At 41.1% G+C, this 22,276-nt stretch overlaps 1 protein-coding gene across 5 annotated transcripts in view; it reads right to left on the reverse strand.

Moving 5' to 3' along the window:
* slc30a9 (solute carrier family 30 member 9) overlaps nucleotides 1-22,276 on the reverse strand; it is a 120,670-nt gene that overhangs the window by 78,289 nt on the left and 20,105 nt on the right. For all 5 annotated transcript variants that reach the window (XM_020520880.2, XM_048597327.1, XM_048597323.1 and 2 more), the window contains 3 exons: nucleotides 15,632-15,823; nucleotides 7,917-7,970; nucleotides 2,634-2,733 (listed from right to left, as the gene is read on the reverse strand). In XM_020520880.2, the coding sequence (XP_020376469.1) occupies nucleotides 2,634-2,733; nucleotides 7,917-7,970; nucleotides 15,632-15,823 (346 nt within the window). The remainder of the gene's footprint in view (nucleotides 1-2,633; nucleotides 2,734-7,916; nucleotides 7,971-15,631; nucleotides 15,824-22,276) is intronic.

The raw sequence follows: 22,276 nt of genomic DNA on the forward strand, positions 1-22,276 counted from the left end.
GGAGAATTGGGTATTCTAAAAGGCATTAGGGTGGACAAGTCTCCAGGTCCCGATGGGATCTATCCCAGGTTACTGAGGGAAGCGAGAGAGAAAATAGCTGGGGCCTTAACAGATATCTTTGCAGCATCCTTGAGCACGGGTGAGGTCCCGGAGGACTGGAAAATTGCTAATGTTGTCCCCTTGTTTAAGAAGGGTAGCAAGAATAATCCAGTTAATTACAGACCAGTGAGCCTGACGTCAGTGGTGGGGAAGCTGCTGGAGAAGATACTGAGGGATAGGATCTATTTACATTTGGAAGAAAATGCGCTTACTAGTGATAGGCAGCATGGTTTTGTGCAGGGAAGGTCATGTCTTACCAACTTGATAGAATTCTTTGAGGAAGTGACAAAGTTGATAGATGAGGGAAGGGCTGTAGATGTCATATATATGGACTTCAGTAAGGTGTTTGAGAAGGTTCCCCATGGTAGGCTGATGGAGAAAGTGACGTCGTATGGGGTCCAAAGTGTACTAGCTAGATGGATAGAGAACTGGCTGGGCAACAGGAGACAGAGTTGTAGTGGAAGGGAGTTTCTCAAAATGGAGAACTATGACCAGTGGTGTTCCACAGGGATCCGTGTTGGGACCACTGTTGTTTGTGATATACATAAATGATCTGGAGGAAGGTATAGATGGTCTGATTAGCAAGTTTGCAGATGACACTAAGATTGGTGGAGTAGCAGATAGTGAAGGGGACTGTCGGAGAATGCAGCAGAATATAGGCAAATTGGAGAGTAGGGCAGAGAAATGGCAGATGGAGTTCAATCCAGGCAAATGCGAGGTGATGCATTTTGGAAGATCCAATTCAAGAGTGAACTACACGGTAAATGGAAAAGCCCTGGGGAAAATTGATGCACAGAGAGATCTGGGTGTTCAGGTCCATTGTACCCTGTAGGTGGCAACGCAGGTTGATAAAGTGGTCAAGAAGGCATATGGCATGCTTTCATTCATCGGATGGGGTACTGAGTACAAGAGTTGGCAGGTCATGTTACAGTTAATTTGGTTCGACCCTGCGTACAGTTCTGGTCACGTTACCAAAAGGATGTGGATGCTTTGGACAGGGTGCAGAGGAGGTTCACCAGGATGTTGCCTGGTATGGAGGGCGCTAGCTACGAAGAGAGGTTGAGTAGATTAGGATTACTTACATTAGAAAGACGAAGGCGGGGGTTGGGTTTGAGGTGGGGGGGGCGGGGTTTGGGGGGGGGGAAGAGAACCTGATTGAGGTTTACGAAATCATGAGAGGTATAGACAGGGTGGATAGCAAGAAGCTTCCCCCCCCCCCCCCCCCCGGGGGGGGGCTCAAAAACAAGGGGGCACGATTTCAAGGTGAGGGGGGAAAAAAATTTAAGGGAGATATGCGTGGAAAGTTCTTTATGCAGAGGGTGGTGGGTGCCTGGAACGCGTTGCCAGCGGAGGTGGTAGAGGCAGGCACGATAGCGTCATTTAAGATGTATCTAGACAGATACATGAATGGGCAGGGAACAGAGGGGTACAGATCATTGGAAAATAGGCGACAGGTTTAGATAGAGGATCTGGATCAGCACAGGCTTGGAGGGCCGAAGAGCCTGTTCCTGTGCTGTAATTTTCTTTGTAAGGTGGACATTTCCGAGACTCCCTTGTCGAAGTTGGCCTCATCTGAACATATACGACGAAGACACAGGAACTGAGAGAATGGGATGGAGTCTTTACGGGAAGTGGGGTATGAGGATGTATAGTCCAGATAGCTGTGGGAATCAGTGGGTTTATCGTGGATTTCAGTGGCCAGTGTATCCCCAGAAATGTCGAGGAAGAGAAGGGAGAAGTCAGAGATAGACCAGGTGAACCTGCACTTCCCAGAATCTAGTCTACTGCATTCGCTGCTCACAATGTGGTCTCCTCTACATTGGGGAAACGAAGCATAGACTGGGTGACCGCTCGCAGAACATCACGTTCTGCTCGCAAAAGAGACCCTAAACTACCCATTGCCTGCCACTTTAACGCACTATCCTGTTCCCTTGCCAACATGTCTGTCTCTGGCTTGCTGCAGTGTTCTAGCGAAGCTCAACACAAGCTGGAAGAACAACACCTCATTTTCCACTTGGGGACCCTGCAGCCCTCCTGACTCAATACTAACTTCAATAACTTTAGGGCCTAAACTCTCCCATGTCCCAGACCCCACCCCACACACCAGGTTTTGTGCCCACACAGCCTGCACTACCTGTTATTAGTCACTAATAGTCCCCATTAACAACTATTCACCCTCCCAGCTTGATCATTATCAATTCTTTGTCTGTTCAATTGCTCTTCTTTCTCTTTAGGCTCTATCCTATTGTTTACGCCCTACCCCATCCCACTCCCTTCTTTTCTGCATATAAACTGACGTTTTCCCAGCCACTATCAGTTCTGAGGAAGGGTCACCGGACCTGAAACATTAATTCTGTTTTTCCCTTCATGTTGCTGCCAGACCTGCTGAGCTTTTCCAGCAACTTCTGTTTTTGTTCCTGACTTACAGCATCTACAGTTCTTTCGGTTTTTATATTTAAATAGCTTATATCCTAATATTTTGTATCATTGATTTAAAAGAACCAAAACAAATTGTTAGCAATACTACTAAATACCTGGGTTTTAGACAGAATTCATTCAGTGCCCGCATGCCAGTGATGAAATTATTTTGAGTGTATGTGGACCCATAATCTCTCTTCTTCAGAATAGCTTTAACTGAAAAACAAGATATGTGAAGTTTTAAAACAGTGTGAATGGTAACAATGAGCTAACTCCTGTTTGACCTTCTGCTGGAGGTACAAATTTCAATGGGGAGCAAGCAATCCACAGCTCAACTGAAAAGTAAGACACAAACACTTGTCCTGCACCTATACTAGGGGAGGACATAAGCATCTGATGTTCTCAAGAAACACAGAATACATTGAACACTTTGGACCTGAGTTTTAAGTGCAAAAATCAGGTGTGATAAACTGATATTCTTGAAATCGATTACCAGCAGGCAATAGGTGATTTGTATCTCTCTCAGAAAACCCTTTTCTTTAGAAAAAGGGAATATCTAAATAAGACAGTAAAGTTGCTAAACAGAACTGAGGGCAGAGTATCAATGAACTTGGAAAACAAGTTGGCCAGGCCAGCAGAAAACAGCATAACTGGGGACAGAAACTGAGATGCTACTGTTTCTGCAGGAATAAGACAGTAGGAACCTGGTCAACTCCACTGAGACACCTACAATGCCATCAGAAGGCCAAATGAGGTGTCATTTTAAGTATTATGCTTGGATACTTAGTTGAAGACCAGATACCCTGTTGGAAGACCATAAATTCAAGACATAAATTTGCATATGTGGTATAGGGAGGATCTCCGAGGGAGAATGAAGGATTTCCCAACAAGAGTACACACATTATATATTACACACACATACCTTATCTACTACTTCTGATGAAACAAAGCTCCTTGCATACTCAGGAAAGCCTTGAACACAAATATGGTTGCAATGCAAAACACTGTCAGAAATTTCAAAAGATTAGATTACATTGTGCTTCAACTATAAACCATCTGCGATGAATAAATCAACAAGGATCCTTAAAAGCTCAAAACGCTTCTTCACCAATGAATCCTGTTGTATCACATGCTTTGCCATCAACCGAAAGTAGTCTGTGACCACGACATTTCATGTAACCCAAAGACTGATGCCATGTGACTCAATGAACTGGCTGCGAGGACATCTGAATCAAATTCTAGCAACTGGCCTTGAAAAGCTAGTCTCACCCTTCAGAACAAATATTCCTGGATCATAGGATTAGCAGCTTCTGCTAAAAGGTTCCAAAATTATGCCCCACAATGAAATCAGTGGCACCAATGACTACAATATGACAGAATACAGACTTATGATAGAGTTCATATCAGTTCCCACATAGAAAGAGAAACAGATTTACAGAAGAACTGTCGACAGCTGTATGCTCTATAGGAGGACTAATAATTGGAGACTTTAACCAAGTAGTACAGGAGCATATTCAGGTAATTTTGTCTGTCAGTTGGGAATTGAAACAAATAAAGTGAGTCAATTGGCAGCAAGGGGACATTTAGAGAATGGTAATTGTAATACCAAAAGGTTATTTATGGAAAAGGACGAGGAGCACCCAAGAGTAACAACAACAATTAATTCTGAATGGCGATAATAGTCCTGGCCCAGATAGATTGCAGTCAAAGAGTGGCAGGAAAAATGAACAGAACAATGCTTTTCCTTTACAGAGATGCTTACAGTATCATAGAGTTATATTCCAACAAATGAAAACAGGACAAATAGCCACAGCCTCCTTGATGATGAAAGAGAAAAAGATGAAGCAATTAAAGGGTGAGCATGATAAATTTCAAACGGATATTACAAATGGGAATAAGATTGAGTGAAGGAGGCTGGGATGAAGTTGAAAAGTAAAATCAGAGGTACACAAAGTATGAGAAGAGACTGGATTCCCTTTTACAGTAGCTTCAAAGTCCTCTAATAGAGGTAACGGTCATACAAAGGAGCAATGGATTATATGGGGTTCCTAAAGATGATCTGCATACAAGTTCCGCCATCATCCACTTAAGCAAATGAATGAGCTCCCTGAGCTGTTATGACTATGATTTACAACCCTAGGTACTAAATGAGCATTTTGCATCTGCCTTGCATTAGTTCGGATCTGGAGGCACAAATCTTTTTCAATAATGGTGAACAACAATGAAGATAAAGATGGGTTTCAAGAGGACCAGTTCTGAGGAAGGGACCAAAAACGTTAACTCTGTTTTTAACTTCACAGATGCTGCCAGACCTGCTGAGCTTTTCCAGCAACTTTGATTTTGTTCAAGAGGACTTAGATGGGCTAGTGGAATGGGCAAATATTTGGCAAATTAAATTTAATGCAGAGAAGTGTGAAGAATGAGAAAAGGCAAAATAAAGGATATGATTCTAAAAGGACTACAGGCATAGAATATAACCTCCCGGACTTAAAGGTTTATGATCAGGTCCAACATGGGAGACTGACAACAAAGAACCCATGAGATCCAAGCAAATTCGGCTAATTGGATCTAGACTGGCAAGAAGCAGAGGGTGACAGTTGAGGGATGTTTTTTGTGATTGGATGGCGGTACCCAGCAAGGTTCTGCAGGGATCAGTGTTGGGGCACAGGCTTTTTGTGGTATAAATGAATGATTTACACTCTAATATAACAGGGTTGATCAGTAAGTTCATGGGTGATATGAAAATTGAAGGGGTGGTAAATAGTGAGGTAGAAAGCCTTAGACTACAGGAGAATATATAGTGCTGGACAGATGGGCTGATCAGTGACAAATGGAATTCTGGAATCCATATTTTAGGAAGGTTGCCTGGGCTGGAAAGGATAGACTGGGATCGTGTTCTTTGAAGCAGAAGACATTGAGGGGGTTCGTGATTGAGACGTATAAAATTTTGAAGGACATGGATAGCATGTACAGAAAGGAGCTTTTCCCTTTAGTGGAGACATAAATGACAAGGGACATAGATTTGAAGGGGAGGTTTAGAAGTGCTATGAGGAAAAAGATCTTCACTGAAATGGTGGGAATCTGGAAGTCACTGCCTGTCTGGATAATAGAGGCAGAAGCTCTCACAACATTATTGAAATAACACTTAAGTAGTAAATAGATGCACAACTGCGATGTCAAGGCATACAAGGCTGTGGGCTAAGTGCTGGAAAATGGGAATAGAAGAGTTAGGTGCTTGTTTTTGACCAGCACAGACTTGATAAGCCAAAGGCCCTTTTTCTGTGCTGTAGAGTTCTATGAAATTTGGAGGTCTTTTATATGCAAATTGTTGAATTAACAGGATAGATTTAGAATATGATTAACATGGTATACGTGGTAATGGATTTTATAAACAGAGGCTTAAGAGTACAAAAACAAGCAAGTTAAGATGAGTCTTTATAAAACACTAGTTCACAAGCCCGACCAGAGTATTCCAATTCTGAGCAACGCACTTTTGAAAGATTGTGAATGCACCAAAGAGGGTGCAAAAAATTAATTATGATTGGTTCCGGATACGAAGGACTCAGTTTCAAGGCAAGATTGGAGAAACTGGACCTCCTTAAAACAGAAGTTGATTGTGATAGGTGATGGCCTAGTGGCATTATCGCTAAGCTATTAATCCAGAGACTCAGGAAATGCTCTGGAGAACCACAGATGGTGGAATTTGAGTTCGATAAAAAACCGGAATTAAGAGGCTAATGATAACCGTTGTTGATGGTTGACAAAACCCCATCTGATTCACTAATACCCTTTAGGAATGGTTATCTACCATCATTACCATGTGCAGCCTACATGTGACCCAGACCCACAGCAAAGATTCTAAATTAGGGATGGGCAAGAACTGTTGGCCTAGCCAGTGATGTCCACATCTCAAGAATGAATAAAAGAAATGTAAAATTATCAGTGATCTGGACTGATTAGATAAGGAAACCTGTTCACATTGGCAAAAGAATTGAGGGCCAGAAGGCATCAAATTAAGGTGACTAGCAAAAGAACCAAAAAGGCTACATGAAGAAAAGATTTTTTTAATGCATTGAATGGTTAGCATCTGCAATGCACTGCCTGAGGGGACTCGGGATGTAGATTCAATCATGAATTCCACAAAGGTATTGGATTATTTTCTGAAAATAAACATTTTGCAGGAATACAAGAAAATATATGGAAAACAGTACTAGAAGACTGCTTTTGCAGAAGGTTATGGCCTCCTGTGCTAGCATCCTGTACTAAGATTACAGATTGGTCACATCATGCATGTTAGTAGAAATAGTGAGAAGAAACAATACAAGTTAAATGGTACAATTTTAAAAGGGTGTAAAAAGCGAGAAAGCAGAGCACAAGCATGTTCACATCTTGGAAGATGGTAGAATCAGTTAATTAAGCAGTACACAAAACATATAGGAACCAGGGCTCAGGGTACAAAAGCTTGGAAGTTATGCTAAACCTATACAAAACATTAGTTCAGTTCCAGCTGGAGAATTTTACATCCAGAAGCATCCACTCTCTCTACCACCGACGCTCAGTAACAGCAGTGTGTACTATCTACAAAATGCACTGCAGAAATTCACCAAATTCCAAACCCATGACCACTTCCAATTAGAAGGACAAGGGCGGCAGATACATGGGAACATCACCACCTTCAAGTTCCCCTCCAAGCCGTTCACCATCCTGACTTGGAAATATATCAATGTTCCTTCACTGTTGCTGGGTCAAAATCCTGCAATTCCCTCCCTAATGGCATTGTGGATCAACTTACAGCTGGTGGACTGCAGCGGTTCAAGGCGGCAACCCACCACCATCTTCTCAAGGGCAACTAGGGATGGGCAAGAAATGCTGGCCAGCCAGTGACACTTACATACCACAAATGAAAAGAAAAAAAATTCTGGGTACTGCTTTTAAGAATAATGTGAAAGCACTGGAGAAGTTACAAAGAAATCCATCAGTAATTTTCATTCCTGGATACATTTGAGTGTTATGGGTAAACCGGTGAATACTGGACTGCTTTCGTTACAGCAGAAAGGGCAAGAGTAGATTTGAATGAGGTGTTTTAAATATGTTTTTTTTAAGTCATAAAAGAATTCAAAGTACTTTCAATAGCTTAAGGGTCAATCATAGGGTTTTCAGGAGGCAAAGATTGAAGGTGATGGGCAAAAGAATCAAATGCAATATGGTTAGAATTTGGAATGCACTAAATTGGACGATGGATATACATATGGAGAAACAGTCAGAAGTGTAACTAATTGGATTGTACACTGCATTTCAAATCACAGTCTCTGGATTATTCATTTGGTCTCTAGATTAATCAACAACAGCATGCACAGATTCTAACTGCTATTTAATTAGTCCACAATTAATTAGCTTACCTTTCACTTGGATTTGCTCCAAAGTAGGTTGACCTGAAGCACTGGACCCTTGAGCTAAAATAAATTTAGAAAACAGGAACATTCAGGTTAAAATATTTGAATCTGCAGATAGCACAGTAATTGCAACCACAAGTACCTATGTTACATACTTCAGCATGAAAATATCACATAGTACTTTATAGAGACAAATGGGAAAGCACTAACAGAAATCTAAGAGCAGATGTCAAACCACAATGTGTTAATTAGGAGCGACTGAAAGCATGGTCACAAATGGGTTGAAGATATTTCTTATTTTTCTGCCCTCTCAAAGTAGATAAAGGGACAGAGTTCTGGAGAATCAGTGATAAGGCAAAAGGAACACTTAGCACAATTTTTCAAAGACAGAAAAATGTGGGGAAGGATATGAACTAAGATCAGGAATAGGACACTCAGCCTTCAAGCCTGTCTGCCATTCAATACGATCATTGAACTGACTACTCATATATTCCTGCCTATTCCAATAACCTCATCAAGGATTGATCTAGCTCAGCCTTAACATTTGAAGATTTTGCCTCCACTGTCTTTTGAAGAAGAAAGTTCAAAAGACACAACATTTAGAAAATATTTCTCATCTGTCTGAAATGGTTAAGTCTCAGTTCTAGATCTACCATTGGAAGAAACATCTTTTCCACATCCACCCTGTGAAGTCTCATCAGGACCTCATATGTTTCAATCAAGTCACCTCATGCTCTTCTGAACCCAATGGATACAAACTTGGTCCATCCAGTCTGTTTCAGGTAACTCGCCCACTGCAGGTATTACTTTAGTAAACTACTAATCAGAGTGCCCGTTCAGAGTGCAAACACTGCTCATTTGTTGAAAAAGAGTAGAGAGATGCTCTTTTCTTTTCCTCATCTTCAGCCTCAAGGAGACGAGGAATTGAGAAGCTCCATTTTTAAATTCAAAGGATGAGGGCACTGCTGGCTAAGCCAGCATTTATTGGCCATTCAAGAGGGCAGGTAAAAGTCAACCACATTGCTGTGGGTCTGGAGTCACATGTAGGCCAAACAGGTAAAGGATAGGAGTTTCCTTCCCTAAAGGGCATTAGTGAATCAGATGGGATTTTCCAACAATTTACAATGGATTTGTAGTCATCATTAGGCTCTTAACTCCAGATTTGTTTTTCTGTAAATTGAATTCAAATTCCACCATCTGCCATCCATTTTTTTAAATTGGGCTCCTGGTTGTGGACTCCTTAACCAGGGAAACATCTTACCTGCATCTATCTTTTTGAGCATTTTGTATGTTTCAACAAGTTTATCTCTCATTCTTTAAAATGCTGGGTAACATAAGCTCGCTTCAAAGAGAAGTCCTACCATCCTGGGAACGTGCTTGGTTATACATCCTTTTCAAGCAAAGGAACACAACAGGAAAAGAGATCCAACCACAGCTTACAAAAGAAACTAAGGATAATGTTTGATCCAAACAGGACTCCTATAATGCTACTAAAGAAAGCAGAAAGCCTGAGGATTGGGAGCAGCATACAATTCAAAGGGGACCAAGAGATTGATTAAGAGGGAAAGAATAGAGTAGAACAGCAAACTTTCAATAAATATAAGTGAACTGCACAGGTTTGTGTAAAAAGAGAAACACTAATGAAAATAAATGTGGTCCCCAGTATGAAACAGAATGGGGAACAAGCAGACAAATTAAACAACTACTTTAGCTCTGCCTTCACAGAAGACAACACAGTTAGCCTCCCAAAAGCATTAGGGAGCCAAGGGTCAAGGAGGAGGAACTGAGGGAAATTAATATTTATAAAGTTAGGTGAGAAATTAATGGGACTGAAAGCTGATAAATCCCCTGGCTCAAATGGTCTATATTGCAGCGTATTAAAGGAAGTGGCCATGGAGGTAGTAAATGTGTTGACTATCAGCTTCTAAAGTTCTGTGAACTCTAGAACAGATCAAATAGGAGAGTGGGAGATGCAACTCCTCAATGTAAAAAAAAAAGGGACAGCGTATAAAGAAATTTACAGATAAATCAGTAGTATGGAAAAAGCTGGAGTTTATTACAAAGGGTAGGATAACAGGAGGCTTTCAAATTATCAACAGGATTATACAATCAACATGGGTTGGAGACAGGGAAATGATATTTGTGGTTAGGTGTAATGTTAAGTGTAATTATGAAGGGAATAGATAAAGGTGGAGGCAGGGAGGTTGTTTCCGCTAGCAGGTGAAACTAGGACTAGAGGGCATCGCCTCAAAATAAAGGGAAGCAGATGTAGGACAGAGGTCAGGAGGAACTTCTTCACCCAAAGGATTGTGAATCTGTGGAATTCCCTGCCCAGTGAAGCGGTTGAAGCTACCTCGCTGCATGTTTTTAAGGCAAGGCTAGATAAATTTTTGAACAGTAAAGGAATTAAGGGTTATGGTGAGTGGGCAGGTAAGTGGAGCCGAGTCTCAAAAAGATCAGCCATGATCTTATTAAATGGCGGGGCAGGCTCGAGGGGCCAGATGGCCTACTCCTGCTCCTAGTTCTTACGTTCTTATGTTACGCACTTCAGTCAGAAAATCAGAACACCAGAGTATTTAAACAGTAACAGATTGCACAATGCTGACATACAAAAGGACCTGGGTTTCCTTGTACACCAGTCACTGAAAACAAACATGCAGGTGCAATAAGCAGTTAGGATTAAGAAATGGTATGTTGGCCTTCACTACAAGAGGGTTAGAGGAACAAAGATGTGACTGCAGCCATATAGGTCACTGGCAAGACCACACCTGGAGACAGCGTGCGCAGTTTGTTCTCACCCAAGGAACAAAATATACTTTCCATAGCAGATGGATCATCAGACCAATTTCTGGGATGGTAGGTTTATCAAACGAGGAGAGATTGAGTCAATTAAACCTGTAGTCACTGAAGTTCAGAAGATTGGAGGTGGAGGGGGGGATCTCAGTGAAAAGCATAAAACCTTAACTGGGCTGGGCAGGCTAGATGCAGGAATTACATCTCCCCTGGCTAAGTGGTTCAAGACAGGGATGAACTCTCTTGGGATACATGGTAGACCATTTGCCTTCACTCGGATAGCGATGAACCTGTGGAATTCTTTACCACAAGACTTTGAAGGCCAAGTGACTGAACGTGTTTAGCAAAGAAACAGACAGATTCCGAGAGATTACAGGTATCCAGCAGTATGAAAAAACCGGAGTACGGTAATGGGATAGCGGATCAACCACGATCATGTTGAATGGCAAAGAGGGTTCAATGGGTTGAGTAGTCGAGATAACAAGGTGTAGAGCTGGATGAACGCAGCAGGCCAAGCAGCATCAGAGGAGCAGGAAAGCTGACATTTCGGGCCTAGACCCTTCTTCAGAAATGGGGGAGGGGAAGGGGGTTCTGAAATAAATAGGGAGAGAGAGGGGGAGGTGGATAGAAGATGGATAGAGGTGGAGAGGAGACAGACAGGTCAAAGAGGCGGGGATGGAGCCAGTAAAGGTGAGTGTAGGTGGGGAGTTAGGGAGGGGGTAGGTCAGTCCAGGGAGGACGGACAGCTCAAGGGGGCGGGATGAGGTTAGTAGGTAGGGGATGGGGGTGGGGCTTGAGGTGGGAGGAGGGGATAGGTGGGAGGAAGGACAGGTTAAGGAGGCGGGAACAAGCTGGGCTGGTTTTGGGATGCGGTCGAGGGAGGGGAGATTTTGAAGCTTGTGAAGTCCACATTGATACCATTGGGCTGCAGGGTTCCCAAGCGGAATACGAGGTGCTGTTCCTGCAACCTTTGGGTGGCATCATTGTGGCACTGCAGGAGGCCCAGGATGGACGTGTCATCTGAGGAATGGGAGGGGGAGTTGAAATAGTTCGCGATTGGGTAGTCTACTCCTTTTCCAGTTTTCTGTTTCTACGTCTTCTCCAAACTGCTTTCAAGGCTTCATTGAAAAAAAGTGGTCAATACCATACATAGTACTCCCAATGGTAGTCCCAGTGGTCTCACCAATGATTTTATAACTGAACAATAAACTATTGACTTCTGTTAAGGTCCCCTTAATATAAACATAACATTCTATTGCCTTTTCAAATTAGTTACATACAGATCCTTTTAAATCTCAGAACTCTTCAATCTCTCACCATTGAGACATGCTTTTTTAAAATATTCTTCCTGCCAAAAATGGACAATTTCATACTTTCCTATGCTGTGCTACATGTGCCAGATCTTTGTTCACTCACCAAATGAACTTATATCCTTTTGTAGACATGTGTCCACTTCATGGCTTAGTTCCCTTCCTATGTTAAATAATTCCATCTATGCCAGAGATCCAAAAATAAAAACAGCAAATGCTGGAGAAACTCAGCAGGTCTGGTAGCTTATGTTGAGATGGAAAGCACTAATGTTTTATACAGTTCCTTATTTACCCCTTGCTCCCTTCTTGAATAACAGCACCACAGATAAAAGAACTGAAAAAGTTGGAGTTTATATAGTGTAAGATGGGAAACCACTGTAGGGCAGCATGGTAGCTTAGTGCTTAGCACTGCTGCCTCATTGCGCCACAGACCCAAGTTCAATTCCACCCTTGGGCAACTGTCTGTGTGGGGTTTGCTCATTCTCCCCATGTCTGTGTGGGTTTCCTCCGGGTGCTCCAATTTCCCCCCTCAGTCCAAAGATGTGCAGGTTAGGTGGATTGGCCATGCTAAATTGCCCATAGTTTCCTGGGATATACATGCTAGGTGGATTAATTATGGGAAAGGCAGGATTATAGGGTAGGGGGTGAGTCTGGGTGGGAGGCTCTACTCTGCACAGGCCAGAGAAGACATGGACAGGATAAGGTGCGTGGGAGGTCCAGAAAGCTAAATTATATTAAATTTAAAGAAAAAAATAAAAATAAAAATAAAAAATCGGTAGTCAGCAAGTTGTTGGAGGGCATACCAAGAGACAGGAATTGCATGCATTTCGAAAGGCAAGGACTGATTCGGGCAATTGTGTCTCACTAACTTGATTGAGATTTTTGAAGTAGTAAAGAAAAGGACTGATGAGAGCAGAACATTGGACGTGATCTATATGGACTCGAGTAAGGTGTTCGACCAGGTTCCTCATGGTAGACTGGTTAGTAAAATTAGATCACATGGAATACAGGGAGAAGTAGCCATTTGGATACAGAACTAGCTTGAAGATAGGAGACATAGGGTAGTGAAGGGGTGCATTTCAGACTGGAGGCCTGTGACCAGCAGTGTTCCACAAGGATAGGTACTGCGTCCACTGCTTTTCGTCATTTATATAAATAATTTGGATGTGAAAAAAGGAGGTATGGTTAGTAAGTTTGCAGACGACACCAAAATTGGTGGTGTAGTGGACAAAGAAGGTGGTTACTCCTGAGTACAACGGACTCTTGAACAGGTGGGCCAAGGAGCAGCAGACGGAGTTTAATTTAGATAAGTATGAGGTGCTGCATTTTGGAAAGGCAAATCAGTGAGGACTTATACAATTAATAGTAAGGTCCTGGGGAGTGTTGCTGAACGAAGAGACCTTAGGGTGCAAGTTCACAGTTCCTTAAGTGGAGCCACAGGTAGATAGGATAGTGAAGGCACTTGGTATACTTGCCTTTATTGGTCAGTGCATTGAGTATAAGAATTATGAGGTCATGTTGTGCTGTAGAGGACATCGATTAGGTCACTTTTGGAATACTGCGTGCAATTCTGGCCTCCCTGCTATAAGAAGGACGTTGTGAATCTTGAAAGGCTTCAGAAAAGAATTACAAGGACTTTGCCAGGGTTTAAGGTGAGAGGGGAAAGATTTAAAAGGGACCTAAGGGTCAACTTTTTCACACAGATAGTGGTGTGTGTAAGGTATGAGCTGTCAGAGGGAGTGATGGAGGCTTGTACAATTACAACATTTAAAAGACATCCACATAGGTATATGAATAGGAAGGGTTTAGAGGGATATGGGCCAAATGCTGGCAAATGGGACTGGATTTATTTAGGATATCTGGTCAGCATGGACAAGTTGGATGGAAGGGTCTGTTTCCATACTGTACAGCTCTATGACTCTAAAAGGAAGCAATGGCCTAGTGGTATTATCTAGAGACACAGATAGTGTTCTGGGAACCCGGGTTCGAATCCTACCACAGCAGATAGTGGAATTTGAATTCAATCAAAATATCTGGAATTAAGAATCTAATGATGACCATGAATCTATTATCGATTGTCGGGAAAACCCATCTGGTTCACTAATGTCCTTTAGGGAAGGAAGCTGCCATCCTTACCTGGTCAGGCCTACATGTGACTCCAGACCCACGGCAATGTGGTTGACTCTCAACTGCCCCCTGGGCAATTTGGGATGGGCAATAAATGCTGCCTGGCCAGTGACACCCTCATCCCGTGAATGAATAAATGAAGGGAGATTCTGTCTAATTTGATTCTTTTGAAAAGGTGACTACATATATCGATGAGGGTAGTGCAGTTGATGTAGTTTACATGGACTTCAGTAAGGCCTTTGACAATATCTGACATGAAGTTTGGTCCAAAACATAAGAGCCTATGGGACCCAAGGCAATTTGGCAAACCTAATCCAAAATTGGCTTGCAAGTAGGAGGCAAAGGATGATGGTGGAGGGATATTTTTGTGATTGGAAGCCTATGATCAGCAGTGCACTACAGGGATCAGTGCTGGGACCTCTGTTGTTTGTCACGCATGTTAACAACTTGGTATAGTTATAAAGTTTGCAGATGACATGAAAATTGGTGGTGTTGACGACAGTAAGGAGCGTGTCCCAGGCTACAGTCTTAAAATAGTAAATTGACAACGGCAGATGGAATTTAATCCTGAGAAGTACAAGGTGGTGCATTTTGAGGTCCAATAAGGAAATGTAACCCTTCTACCATGTCCTCACCCCTACCCCAACACACCAGGCCTTAATATCACTGCTATTACACACAACCCATTGTTAACTCCTAATACTCCCCATTATTAGTTATTCATTCTCTTACATTGTCTACTCACGGCTGTCCAAATGTTGTTTTCTCTCTCTCTTTGGGCTATATCTCCACCTATCATTTACTCCTTACCCACTCAATCCACCCTATCTTCTGCATGAAAAATAGCTTTTTCCTAGCCACCATCAGTTCTAAAGGGTCACCTGACCCAAAATGTTAACTGATTTCTCTCCACAGATGCTGCCAGACCCGCTAAGCTTTTCTAGCAATTTGTTATTGTTTCTGATTTTCAGCATTCGCAGCTCTTTCAGTTTTTATTTTGTAAAGGAACACGGTTATAACAGAGGTAACCATGGACCTGTTGCTGCAGTGATGAATAACAATTGCAGATTCATTTGGGCAACTGCAGATTTGACATAGTAACTTCATATAATTAACTTCTGGGTTTAAGTTCTTATTTGTGTATACTTTGCAAGGCCATCGTAAAGTACAAAAATGTACATTAGGATCGTACTTCATTAGTGCATTTTCTTCATTGAAGTTCTTCATAGCATAAACACTCAGGACAAAAATATAAATGTCCTTTGTTAGAAATGCTTAAAAGTACTTAAGCGGTGCTGATAATAACGTTAGAGACGCTGCGTAGGAGCAATAACTCTTCCCAACATTACTTTTACATTTAGCTTCATGTAGTCAGGAATATACATTAACTGTGTAGGTTAATTCACAAGATGCATGTGAAAAATTGTTCTAGGTATGGTGAGCCTTTGATATGGCCTGCAGCAAATTACCAAATAGAAATGTGAATTTTACCAGCTATTTTCGAATTTTGTTGAGTACTAGGCTCCATTCCCAAGGACGCAGAGGTATTGCTGGCACTATACTCATAGGTTCCATCCTTTTTGCCATTTGATGAGTATAAACGCAGCTGGACGTCAGTGCTGATTGGTAAGTGAGAATGCATACTGTGCCAGAGACTTTGGTTGGTCATGATGCTCTTGTGTACTGAAAACAAAGAATATGAAAACAACCATATAATTGATTCTCAATTCTGAAACACTCAATTTCCAATTTACAAAAACAGAGCAAGAACAAACATAGTCTGTATATTTGAGAAGAAATTAAGGATTGTTCAATACACTTTAACAATAGAAGTTTCAGAATATAATCTATAAAACAAGAAATTAAATTTCATTTAATTTATTTAGGAACACACAGAAAAATGACAACAGAAATAGGTAAACAATACCGTTCATGAATTTCTCAACATAGAGTCAACTGTACAGCACGGAAACAGACCCTTTGGTCCAACTCGTCCATGTCGACCAGATATCCTAAATTAACCTAGCCCATTTGCCAACATCTGGTTCATAGCCCTCTAAACCCTTCCTATTCATGTACCCATCCAGATGCCTTATAAATGTTGTAATTGTACCAGCCTCCACCACCTTAAGTAGCTCATTCCATGCAAGCAACAACCTCTTCATGAAAAAGGAGCCCCTTTGGTCCCCTTTTAAATCTTTTCCCTCTCACCTTAAACTATGCTTTTAGTTTTGGACTCCACTACCCTAGGTAAAAGACCTTGGCCATCCACTCTATCCATGCCCCTCATGATTTTATAAAGTCACCTCTCAGCCTCCAACGCTCCAGAGAAAATAGCTCCAGCCTATTCAGCCTCTCCCTATAGCTTAAACCCTCCAACCCTGGCAACATCCTTGTAAATCTTATGAACCCTTTCAAGTTTCACAATATCCTTGCTATAACAGGGAGGCAAGAATTAAATGCAGTATTCCAAAAGTGACCTAATCAATGTCCTGTACAGCGCAACATGACCTCCCAATTCCTATACTCAATGCACTGACCAATAAAGGCAAGCATACCAAGCACCTTCACTGTCCTATCTACCTGTGGCTCCACTTAAGGAACTATGAACTTGCACCCCAAGGTCTCTTTGTTCAGCAACACTCCCCAGGACCTTACCATGTTTAACTTAAAGAATACTTTCAGAAAAAAATCTGCAGTATGATACCGTCAAAAATGTTGAAAACAAAGCATGTTATCAATAGATGTGAATATATCAGAAAATATTGGCTAATAATCTGACTCAACCATACTGGTAAGACTCTAGTCACGTATGGCCAGGCTTGGTAAAGGCTGCAAGATTCTTTTCCTTAACAGAAGAATAGAAAACACTGGGACACATGAACAGAAGGCCACCGTTCAGCCCATCAAATCTACTCTGCCTTTCAATTAGATCATAGTTGATTAACCTCAATGAATTTCCTAGACTACCTCCTTACCCCTTCATATCAGCAATCTCCATCAATTTCTCTCTTGAACATGATCAATGACAGAGTTTTCACAGCTCATTGCAGTAGAGAATTTTAAATATTCACCACACTCATTGAAGAAATTCTTCATCTCAGTCTTAAAAGGCCTACCCCCTAATCTGAAATTACATCTCAAGTTACTACAGTCACTAGCCAGGAGAAGCATCCTATCTACATTGATTATCATTCCCTATCAGAATGTTATAAGCTTTAATGGGGTCACTTCTCATTCTTCAAAACTCTCAAGAATACAAACACAGTTTCCTTAATCACTCCTCAAGACAATCCCAATGACTGTTTATCGGACCATTCATTGCACTCCTATGGCAAGTACATCCTCCCTTGGATAAAGGAATTAAAATGTACACAATATTCCAGGTCCAGTCTCAGTCTCACCAAAGCTCTATACAACTGTAGCAAGGCATTTTTACTTCTATACTCAGTTTTCCTTGAAATGAAGTCTAACATGCCGTTTGCCTTTCTCACTGCTTGCTGCACCTGTACACTAGCTTTTAGGGACTCCTGAACAAGGACATCAAGATCCCTTTGGTCACCCACACTTCTCAACATCTACCTTTTAAGAAATATTCTGCCATTCCGGTTTCTCTTCCAAAGCGAATAACACCACACTTATTCACATTATAATCCACTGGCACGTTCTAGCCCATTTGTTTAGCCTCCTGCAGTTTCCCTGTATTTTCTTCAACTTAATACCCCAGCCTAGCGTTGTCTCATCACAATCTATATCAACAATTTGAATGTGGTGAAAAGCTATGGTCCTAGCACTAACCTTGCCGTACCCTACTAGTAACATCACACCCTCCTGAGAACAATCTATTTATTCCTTCTCTGCTTTCTATTTATTAATTAATTCTAAATGTATGCTACCTTCTCCCCAATCACATGCCTCTCAATTTCATATAAACCTACCCTTATCAAAAGCCTTGTCAAAGTTCAAATATACCACATCTATTGATTTTCCATCGTGATACAAGCAGCATGCCTCGAAAAAATTCAAGTTTGTCAAGAAAGCCTTCCCTTCCATGAACATACTGGCTCTGCCCAATCTTACCATTCTATCATTAAGTTCTTATGATAAACTAACAGCTTCAAGGTCATATTTGCCAATATCAGTCTATTATCTCTAACTTTTTAAACAAAAACTAAATTCAAAATTTCAAACTGCCATGACAGCATTTAAATATGCATCCTTTGGATTATTGGTGCAGCAATATGATTACTATACTTACAATACAGAGATGGGAACACAATGCAATTCAAATATATATGTTGGACGACTTTACAGGATCATACTGAATACAACACCAGGGATACAAAAAAGGTAAAGCAGATAGAAACATTACCTATGTTAGAACACAAAGTGAAATTAGGAACAAAAACAGAAGTTGCTGGAAAAGCTCAGCATCTGAAGAAAAAAAAAATCAGAGTTAATGTTTCAGGTCCGGTGACCCTTCCTCAGAACAGACCCCGGACCTGAAACGTTAACTCTGATTTTTTTTCTCCCCCCCCACAGATGCTGCCAGACCAGCTTAGCTTTTCCAGCAACTCCTGTTTTTGTTTCCGACTTACAGCATCCACAGTTCTTTCGGTTTTTACAAAGTAAAATTACTCGAATGCTGAAATGTCAAAATAAAACACTGGGTTTAGTTACACACAAAATGTAAATGACAATGCTTAACACTTGTGATGTTATACGGATCACAGGCTTGACCAAAAAGGAAGCATGTTTGTAGGAAAAGGGTACATGCGAAAACTAAAATTTATATCAAAAAATTCAGTCCAAAGTTAGAAACACCAAAACACCAGGGTTAGAACCCAAGTTAGTAAACTTAAACTGTAATGATGATTATATGCTGATCCCTTTAAACTGCATATGGGTTGGGGGTTTCCATTTGCCATGGCATTCAGTTGCATGAATTGAAGACAGGACAATGAACTAGAGTGCAGAGTGAAAAAATGACAATGGTGGTTTCAAATCAACATTGAATGAACTTGCACCTTCAACTTGAAATTTTGCATACTAACAATAATTAGTGGGCACAATTATGCAGACAAATCCCTTTACCAAGACAGCATTCTACACATTTCCCATGTGCACAGCATTTCAGATCTTACTTTAAAGTCTTAGGTACCACACAGTACACAAACAACTCATCCATCCAGGGAATCAATTTAGTGTACCCCCAACTTAGTTGCACTGCTTCTCAGTATATTACTTTTTAGGTAAGCATACAAATGAGGAGTAGGCCACTTGAATGAATGGTGGAACAGACTCACTTAGCCAAATGGCCTATTTCTGCTCCTATATCTTATGGTCCTCAAGTCTGCTTCACCATGGCTGCATTCAACAATATCATGGCTGATCTGATTAGTCCATGGCTTGCTTAATCAAGATTCCATCTCTTCTTACAAATACACCCTGTCGAGGCTGCCGATGATCTTGCATGTTTCAATCAAGTTCTATTTTAATCTTCTAAAGTCCAGCAGATACAAATCTACCCTGTCTAACTATCCCTCATAAGAGGGCATATTTCAGGTTGTACACTAGTAAAGGTTTTCTGGAATGCTTCCAAGGTACTTGCATCCTAACTTAAATAAGGAGACCCAGTACTATGCACAGATGTGAACTCACCAACGTCCTGCACAGGCAGTCCCCAATTTATGAACATTCGAGTTTGAATGCTCATACTAAACAACACGATCCCTTATAGAGGTGTATTAATATTAATTTAAAATACCCAACATGCGAACCTTTGCTCACACTTACAAACAGCCACTTTATATTGTACAGTAGTGTTCCAACTTGCAAAGGAATTGACTTACGACTGTATTCAAGAATGGAGCCCGTTTGTAACCCAGGGACTGCCTGTGTAGATGAAGCATAATCTAACTAGTTTTGTATTTAATTCATTTCACAATAAATTATAATATTTTATTCGCTTTCTTAATTACCTGCTGAACTGGCAGACTGACCGTTCACAATTCATGCACAAGGACATCCTGATACCTGCACATCTCCGAGCTCTGCAATGCCTTCCAGTTTAGGTAAAATACTTTTTCTATTCTCCCTATGAAAATGGACAATTCAGAATTTCCCATATCATATGCCACTTACCAGCAACTGTCCTTCTCATCTGCAGAGTCACTGGGAGCACCACACATGGCAAACGTGGTACCAATGAATGGTTTCCACTTCTGGAACCTGTTGCTGCGCATGGACTTCAAAAGTCCATGCAGTGACAAAAAAATTGCAGGGAACATTGCTTGCTGATCTTTATCCCCTCACTTAACCTCTCTCTATTTCTTGGTAGCCTGATGTCCTCTTTCCAGCTTGAATTTCTATTTATCTCCGTCTCACCAATAAATTTAGCAGGTGTCTTCAGTGCCTTTATCCTAATTGATACAAAATTAAGAAAGAAAGATGGAGGCCCCAACACTGATCCAAGAGGCTCACCACCTTACATCTTGCCAAGCAGGAAATAACCATTTATCCATATTGTTTCCTGCTGGCTAGCCAATACTCTATCTACACTAATATGATGCCCTCTGCACCATGAGTTTATTGATAATAAATCTAACGCTGGTCAAACAATTTTCCTTTCATAAATCTGTTCTGTCTAATCTTGATCTGTAGATTCCAGTCTTTCATCTGTACGACAGAAATTTTATCCAGTTTGTAATTGTTCATTTTCACTCTTGCCTCCTTTCTTGAACAATATGGGTCCAGTGTTAACTTCCAATACATGGGGATAAAGGGAATTCTGGAAGATCAAAACCATACCCACTATGGTAATAAGGGGTCTTTGGTCCAAATTAGCAGTTGGTTTGACATGTCATCATGCTACCATACATCAAGAACATATCAGAACTGACCACAACACTCCAATGACCACTGGGCATCAGAGTAGCACACAAACTCACGTCAATCCTACGCCAACTGCTAACTCGAACCAAAGATCCCTTACCCATTATGGACAGAACCAACGTAATATACAAAGTTCCTTGCAAGGGCTGCCACAAACATTATATTGGACAGACAGGAAGAAAATTGGCCAACAGAGTACATGGACACCAACTAGCAACAAAGAGACACGACCAATACTCACTCATCTCCATTCACACGGATAAGGAGAACCACCAGTTTGATTGGGACAACATCAGGATCCTAGGACAGGCCAAACAGAGACAAGCACAGGAATTCCAAGAGGCCTTGTTCTCCACCAAGAAGGCCATCAACAAACACAGTACTAGACCCTATATATACACCACTACGAAGGAAAACCGGAAATGAGGTAATCAAATCCAACCGACCCCAGAGTTTAAATACCAGGCGGGAAAACAAAACAGCGCTTCATTGGAGGCTGCACTGATGTTACCCAGCAGGAAAATGAAACATCTGCAAACTAACGAATCAGCTCGGCGAGCAAACCAACTACATTCAGCAGCATTGGTCACAGTCTTTCAACCCCTTTTGTAAGCTAGTTGATGTCTCTTCACTATTTAAGGGTATCTGAGAAAAGTAATAACTCTAGGCATATTGGTTTATTCATGCTGGGAAGACTCTACAGTCTATTTTGAAATTGTGTTCCCTGGCTGTAGGCTTCCCAACCAGGGAATGTTACAACTTAGCTCATGGGAGTTATGCTGCTGTGCATGTGAATCAGAATTATACCATGATGAAGTGGTTAAGTTATGTACAGGCTGCGTAAATTTAGTTTGCATGTTCTTGAATTTAGAAATTTAAGTGATGATCTGATGAATTGGTAATCAAGTTATTTATAGGTTAAACTCATAAATGATTTCCTCTTGCAGAGCTATCAAAAACAAAACAAAACAGAATTAAACAGTATTGAGAAATCAGTCAGCTCATCGATCTATGGCAGCTGTTGATAATTAAGAATATTGCTTCCACCAACATTTCAGATCATAACTAGATTTTCAAACAAAAAATAAGGTATTTGCACCTTTTGTTCTTTTGCCAATCACCACCATAAAAGTATCCAGATCTCAGTGAATCAAGTCGTTCCTTGGCTTCAAATTTATATTGCAAACAAGGATGTTAAAACTAGAGTGTAAATGTTCTCTTTAAGCTTTTAAGAGCATCAAT

The sequence above is a fragment of the Rhincodon typus genome, chromosome 1 (genome assembly GCF_021869965.1).
Source record: "Rhincodon typus isolate 14 chromosome 1, sRhiTyp1.1, whole genome shotgun sequence".
Taxonomy (NCBI): Eukaryota; Metazoa; Chordata; class Chondrichthyes; order Orectolobiformes; family Rhincodontidae; genus Rhincodon; species Rhincodon typus.